At 46.1% G+C, this 7,883-nt stretch overlaps 1 protein-coding gene across 1 annotated transcript in view; it reads right to left on the reverse strand.

Annotated features, from left to right (window-relative positions):
• Window positions 1-4,097: 4,097 nt before the first annotated feature.
• The window catches only part of LOC144822120 (keratin, type II cytoskeletal 8-like), an 87,184-nt gene continuing 83,398 nt past the window's right edge, over window positions 4,098-7,883 (reverse strand). Inside the window, exon 9 of the mRNA XM_078679253.1 lies at window positions 4,098-4,658. Coding sequence (XP_078535379.1) covers window positions 4,465-4,658 — 194 coding nt within the window. The 3' untranslated portion in view covers window positions 4,098-4,464. The remainder of the gene's footprint in view (window positions 4,659-7,883) is intronic.

A 7,883-nucleotide genomic window follows, 5' to 3' on the forward strand; every position in this document is an offset into this window, starting at 1 on the left:
GACTTTGCCCCAGCAGCGGCTAGGCAGCTTTTGGGTGCGGTGGTGCGTGGTTGGTTTCTTGAAGGTGAAATGGATGCAGTGGTGGTCGGTCCAGTGGAGTTCGATGGTGTGGTCGAAGGCGACATGGGTGCTTGTGGAGAAGACTGGGTCCAGCGTGTGGCTGGCGATGTGGGTGGGTGCGGTGATGAGTTGTCTCTGGCCGAGGTTGGCTAGGTTGTCGATCAGGGTGGCGGAGTTAGCGTCATTGTTGTTCTCAAGGTGTAAGTTCAGGTCCCCGAGGAGGATGTAGTCCATGGAGGCGAGTGCGAGGGTGCTGGCGAGGTCGGCGATGGAGTCGCTGAACTGAGCCCATGGTCCGGGGGGTCTGTAGATGAGTGTTCCTCTGAGGGTGGTGTTCGGGTCGGTGTGGATCCGGAAGTGTAGGTGTTCGGCGGTGTTGAGGGTGTCGTCTCCGTGGGTGGTGACCTTGAAGGTGGACTTGTGATGATGGCTATTCCTCCTCCGGTTCCGTTGGCGCGATCCCTGCAGGTGATCTTGTAGCCGTCCGGGATGGCTATGGCTATGTCGCGCGCCGAGGATTCATTCCACCAGGTCTCGGTCAGGAAGGCTCACGTCTGGGGCGGAGGTGTCGAGCAGATCCCAGAGCTCGTGCGGAGCGGGTGTTGAGGAGTATGCAGCGGGGGTGGTAGGGTCCAGTCCTTGGAGGTTTGGTGGTTCTGTCGCAGGTGAAGCTGCAGGTGCGACAGGAGAATGGTCCGTGTGGCCGTTTCGGGGTGGCCTGGAAGCAGGTGTGGTTTAGGCCGGCGTCGAGTGCGTGGAGGATGCTGGCGTCGTAGTGGAGTCTGGTGTCGCGGCGTTCGGGGGGTCCAGGGGTTCTGGCGCTGGGCGCAGTCCAGGTGCAGACGGGCGCAGACAGGTTTGCCTTAGGCGCGCCTCTGGCGTGCCAGCGGCGCGGCCGTGCAGCTGCCATCATTTTAAGGGGAGGTGGGAGGGAGGAGCAGCTGGGAGGCAGGAGGCAGGGGTTAACGAATGGGTGCGGGGGTGGGGCCACAAGGCAGTAGCGGCGATCAGGGGCACGGGGGGTGAGGAAAGACAGGGCCCAGGAATGGGCAGCAGAGACCGAGGGTACAAAGCTCTGGTGGAGCTGAGCTGCAGCGGGGGTGGGGGGGTGGGAGAGACCTACCTGGAAAGGTCAGGGGTTGGAGAACAATCAGGGGAGCAGAAGGCAAGAAAACGAGTGCAATCAGGGGAGCAGAAGGCAAGAAAACTGGCACAGATAAGAATGTAGGCACAGGGGGTAGACAGGCAACAGCGTTCACAGACACCAGAAGACAGTATGGGCAGTACAGGGAAGACAGACAGACAGTGACAGAGATACAAACCTAAGGCCTACCACTGTACACCAGGGATGAGGCGCAGGTGGTAGCCTGAGGGTGGAGGAGGGCCTCAACTTCTACAGCAGCGGAAGATGGTGCAGGGTCAGGACACACAGGCGGAGCTGTGTGGTGGGGGGGCGACCTACCTGCAAGGTCAAGGGTCGCTCTCTCACAGCGCAGCGGCCGGCATATATGGGGAGGTCGGAGGGAGAAGCAGCTGGGAGGCGGGAGGCAGGAGCAGCGAATGGGCAGTGAGGGGGGCGGGCCGCAGGGGTCTCAGTGGCGGGAGCGGGGAGGGCACCGAGGAAGCTGGGCACAGTCGGGGGCAGCGAGGGGGAACTGAAGGCAAGAAAACGAGCACAATCGGGGGGGCAGAGGCAAGAAAAATAGCACAATCAGGGGGACAGAGGCAAGAAAAATGAGTGTGATGGGAATAATCATCCTCCCTTCCTTTCTTCCTTCCTGCCTCACTTCTTTCTGTCTTTACAAATCCTTTTTCTTCTTTGCATTATTTCATTCTACTTTCCTTATTTCCTTCTTTTTCTTACACCTGCCATTAAAAATGTTGTGGCTCCCTCATTTTAAAATTTTTAACTTCCTTCTTTCTTGTGTGTTACATACACATTTTATTAAAAACATACATTTAATCAAGGATTTTAACAAATAATACGAAATCTTTATTCTATTAAAGAACACACCCGGGACTTAAAATTAATAAAAGTATATTTTCAAATTCATTTGTTTGTACAGTAGATTGATTTTTACATGAATAGATGTTTTACAATTACCGTTATACATAATGGCGCATTTTCAATCATAGAGCAAAACCTTTAAACCCTAAGGTATTTGAATAATCTTTAATGAGGTATAATGCATGATCATGATAGGTATTTTTGAGGGATCTACACCTGACTGTAACAGAGGAGTAGAACATTAAGTGAGATAAATATCTATCTGTTGAAACCTCAGACAAAACCCTTATGTGTGACATGCTTTTACGCTTGCTTGAGCTCAAGAATAAAGATTTATTTATTTATTTATTTGTTGGTTTATATAGCGCTTGAATCACTCCTCCTGGAGTATCTCCGCGCTTGTGGAACCGGTAAACAGCCGGCATGGAATAGAGGTGAAGTTAAATATCATTTTTAAACAAGATGGTTTTTAGAAGTTTTCGGAATGTGAGGTGTTCTTTACATTGTCTCAGTGACAGAGGGAGTTTGTTCCACAGATGGCCGAAATGATGAAGAAACACCCTAGCCAAGCATGTGACTTAGTGGAGCCCGTGAGGGACAAAATAAAAACACAGCAGAACCAAAAGGATGGTGGATTAAACTACTATAGTAAAGCTGTAATGTAAACAAATGATATCAGTATGAGAAATGGGGGAAGGTCAAGGAAGGTCAAGGAGATGAGTGGAGCAAGAAAGTTACAAGGAGTAGGCGCATTATTGAGGATACCTTGACTACTCCAGTAGAGGTACTGGTAGAAAGTGTCCAGAGAAAGAGCTAGGCGGTCCTTGGAACCCTTGGAGCTCATTCTTTTGGCCAACTGAGCTGGGTTCCCCTCCAGCTCCATCTTCTCCAGCTAAGAGCCTGGGGGTCACAATCAACTGTGACCTGTCAATGAAATCCCAGATTGGAACGGTAGTTTCTACCAGTTTCTTTCAGTTGCGGAAGATAAGGCAAATCAGCAGACTCCTTACTAGGGAAGCACTGGTCCAGGTTATCCTAGCCCTAAGTCATCGCCCGTATAGATTACAGTATAACTCACTCTATTTCGGTCTGCCAAAGTATCCAATCAAAAGACTGCAGCTGGTGCAGAATCAGGCAGCTAGGCTGATTTCCCATTAGCCGAGATGGCAACGCGCCTCCCCTCTTATGAGGAAGCTACACTGGCTTCCCATTACCCAACGTTGCGCCTTCAAAATCGGGTGTCTCATCTTTGAATCTCTGCACGCTGCCTGCCCAAAATGTGTTTCCAGTCTTATTGGGAGACATAAACCCACCCGCAACTTGCGTTCTGCCCACATGAACCTCCTGGTCATTCCACCTTACAAACAGAAGAGACTAGGCGGCAGTAGGTTTGCAGTGTTGGCACCCCACTATTGGAATGCCCCCCACGCCCCCACGCCCCTTTCTGCATCAGATCCTGCACAGACCTGCTGACATTGAGGAGACTCCTTAAGACATGGCTGTTTATTCAGGCATACGAATAACTCACCAAGTCTCGGATACTCCTATATTCAGTGCCAAGAAACGGATTGGTGCACGTGCGCTCTAGAAATAATTTTTACATAACATAGCATAACATACCTGGAGGCAACAACTTAGCCTGTGTACTTTGAGCTACATGTTAGCTAATATCTGAAGTTCTTTTGTGAGACTCCCACATGCTGTTAAAGAGACTCCATGGTACCAGGGTCACTAGAATTTTAAAGAGAGGGCTTTTGATCTGGAATATTGAAAGTGGAATAGTGTTGTACCTTACTATCAGAACCAAAATATTGAGGACAAAATTATTGATAAATATATCTGGAGTTAATGATAGACCAACATTACATACTTGCCTGGCCATATATGTGTTCTCAATATTTTGGCCACAGCATTAAGGAGCATATAACTCTTTAGTGAAAGCCAGGTGTTGATTTATTTATAAAATGATTGATTTTCTGATTGTTGCAGCAATGGGTTTGGATAAATGTCAGAGGGAGGCTACAACCACTGAATAGGTACTGCCTTCTTTATTAGTTTTATGGAAATACGAGATTGACATAAACTTAGTCAATATGCAACAAACCTTCTAGAATTCATCACTGGACTTCAAGTCAAAAAAGATGACACCTTGTTTATAAAAAAAAGTACTAAAAAGTACATTGCATGATAAAGAGCCTTACATGAGTAAGTTACAGATTCATTTTACTCCAAAGTACACATAAGATGCTCAGCCATCATCCACATAGATTTAATTAAAAGCTGGGATCCAATTGTAGGTGGTGGTGAAACCTAAGCTTCCTCCTGTCTAGCGTAGCACCACCTTAGATTTGCTCCTACTCATTGAAGCCCCTTAGAGTTGCTCCTACTCATCGCGGCTAGTCCTTGGAGTAGTGGCTGGACTCGGAGAGCCTCTGGCCATTCATGGTCTCGATGGTCTTGATCAGGACGGGTTTCTTCGTTGGGGCCGAGTAGCCCGAAGACGCATTGGTGTTGGATGGGGCTGAATAGCTGGAGGAGACCTTGATGCTCGCCGTCGGGGTGATGGGCGGAGCGTCCTGCAGTGATCCCGCTGTGAAAGCAAGGACAATATATTTAACGTTCAATCACATGGAGGAAAGTGTAAGAAAGTCAAATATAGCAAGCACAACAGGCACCACTGTTTTCATTACTGGGTTGAACACATGAATACCATTTAGGAGTTGCCAGGGCTTGTAGGTGCGACCCATGGCTGGCCCCTTGTGACCCTTGTCCGCAGAGGTGGGAAAAGCAGTGCGAAGAACTGAAGTTAAACAGTGGTCTGATAAGCACTGTCTTTCAGCTCCCACTGGATGACACTCTCAGTTAAGCAAAATAAATACATGTAAAAGTCCAAGCACACTCTTTAGAATACAATATAAAAGTTAATATATTAAAAATACATGCACATTATGCAAACTTTCTGCTACATCCCATTATTGTGACTATATGAACTACCACGTCTGAGCTCTACAAGTGTGGCAGTTCATTAAAAGTGATCATAAATAAAAAAGAATCAACAATGATAAGTAGTATTTCAAGCCAATAACATAGTACATGTGCAATATATGGTCTATATGAATTAGTACAGCTCTCCAATTTGGCAATACATTTTTCTCTTTGAAGTATACACTAGTCTTCAGTGACATGAATTATTGTGATGTTATAATGATGAAGGTCTTGTGATATCACTTCTTGGGACCCAGGGTCAACGGTCATATGATGTCACTTCCCATAATGTGATTGAGGTTAAAAGATGTGTGACGTCAGCTCCACTATGTTAAAACGAAGAATGATGCGCAGGCATGTCTTGTAGGTAAAGGTAGTAGATATTATTCTTCAAGTTACGTCACAGGTTCTAAGATACACCTCTGACATTTTGGTGACGCGACGTCTACGGTTGCACAACTCAACAATAAAACTTGCTCTGCTCAACCATGCACGTTCATTATTCCACTTACAGACCATGCTTCTTTACATTAACAGACTGACTTGCCAAACACAAGACCCCACCCAGGAATGTAACCAGGCTCTCTGTTGTGGTGGAAGAGGGTGTCATTGATACTACACATTCTGCTTGGGCTCTTATGTAGGTCTCATTGCATCAACCCCTCCACCTCATCTGCTCTGGCCTCTGCAGAACCTAGGTCTTATGCTATTTTCTGGCATAGTAGCAGTGGTGAGAGAATGTGTGGCTTTTATACACTGTTAAGGGGAAAAGGCACCTTTCTTTCCCTACTCTCCACTTTCAACTTCTCCGTCGTGGACTTTGGAATGAATCTCTTACTGCAACCCCTCACAGACAAGCCCTCCAAGTTCACAGAAGACGCACAACTCCATCCATGTGTCCACCATGTCACAGTCTCACTTCCTGAGTGCCAGCCTCCAGGAAGGGTACGATCTCCTACTTTCTGTACAATTCGGATGTGATGTGTGACAGAGCGGGGCAATGATTGCGACTGTGACAACTTTAACAAGCCTGTTTGTGGCAAAGTACAGACCAAACCCATTGATCTGTGCCAATTGGCAAATCTTTGGATATGTTGTATTCTAAGGGAGAGTACAAGAAAATAAGTCTTCTGATGTCTCCTCTGAATGGTGTTGCCTGCTCATACAAATGAGGGGTGCCAACAATTACACTCACAAATAGACACAAAGCAAAAGGCTCAGAAAATGCCCATCAATAAGTCTTTCCAAATGAATAGGGAAATCTGATGACTATGGAAATTAAATAGATTGCAAGTGCTGGTCGAACACTGGGAAGTGACAACAGTAGGGAGCCCGTAACGAAGGCAAGAACCAAGAAACAAGGGGCCAAGGCCGTACCCTAGACAGAGGAGGGATCAGAAGGGGGTGGATAGGGAGCTGGAGAACAGAAGGGGAGTGTGAGTTAGTAACTATAGAACGGTTTTTGGAACAATTTTCTCTACAATTGCAGACACTAAACCATGCACAAAGTGGCCAAACATCACAGCATGGCAAATTACAAGCTGAAAGTTAGTTTGTAGAGAGAAAAACTCTGCCACAGCAGTACTTTTAGCAAGAGGTTATTCTGGTAAAAAAAATGTATGAGAAATTCTCGCAGAAAAATATTTTCTTGTGTAGAAATCTTCTTTTGTAGTGAAGCGCTGGACCGAGTCGGTGCACTCCACAAGTTCTTAAGTTTGAGAACTTCACCCAAACATTGTAGGGTTATAACGGTTCAAGGTTCTGCTAGAAATCAAATTCAAAATGAGGAGTCTGAGGTCTCCATTTCAGTTTGCTTTTGTCGTGGCCTCAAGACACAGATAATGCTCCAGTGAATTAGCAAAGCTTGTATGTTTGATGTCCCTCCCAGAGAGTTTCAAATGTCAGAGCTCTTCAAAATATAAAAACAATCTTAACTTGGCAAGGAGTCTGCTTTCATAGCACTTGGAGAACGAAGACCTCATCAATATTTCAGCCTCTCTTCGATGGGAGTCCAGTGGGCATCTAAGTCCGCGCTTACGTATCCGTGACGGCAGATCTTAGATTGTCCCAGACTTCTTAATAATTTAGAAAGGCAACAAAGCGCGCCCGCCTTATTTTTAACTCTACTATTGCTACATGAATAACGTAGGGAAGCACAGAGGAAGGTCACATTCCTACAGGTGGATTTAATCCGAGCAAAGCTTGTCTATGGAGCAGAATGTAGGACATTTTAAGATATGGTAAATTCTCTTAATGTTTTATATGAAAACTGATAGCAGGGAAATTAAAGCCCATGTTTTAGTAATGGAATTGTTTTATTTCCCAAACTCGCAAGAGGCAAGATATTATATAGGTCTGTGGGCATATATTTTTGTCTACACCGAAAAAACGAGGGGGGCATATTTACAAGCCCCTATCGCCACCACAACGTCACTTTCAATGACGTTGTGATGGCGATAAGGGCCTAGCCCTATTTACATAACAGAGTTAAACCACTGGCTTAACGATGCCTTGTAAATAAGGCACCCTTTCCCTCTGTATTCAGCGTGAAAGGGGAAGGCAATTTGTGTTGCGGTGGGCGTTTTACCCGCAAAACCCATTGCTTTTGATGATGCCTCCTATTTACAAGGGCAGCGCAAAAGTTAAGACCAGAGAAAACTGGTCTTAAACAGGCAAAAGTTACTTTTATCCCCTCGTTTTTGTTGTTTCCATGTGTGCTGCTGCACACATAGAAACAGCAAATTGTTTATCATTGTTTATGTGCAGGAAGGTACCCCTTCCTACACACAATCATTTTTTTTTTTAATGCAATTTTGCAACTTATATGTGT

This window comes from Lissotriton helveticus, chromosome 3_1 (assembly GCF_964261635.1).
Source record: "Lissotriton helveticus chromosome 3_1, aLisHel1.1, whole genome shotgun sequence".
Taxonomy (NCBI): Eukaryota; Metazoa; Chordata; class Amphibia; order Caudata; family Salamandridae; genus Lissotriton; species Lissotriton helveticus.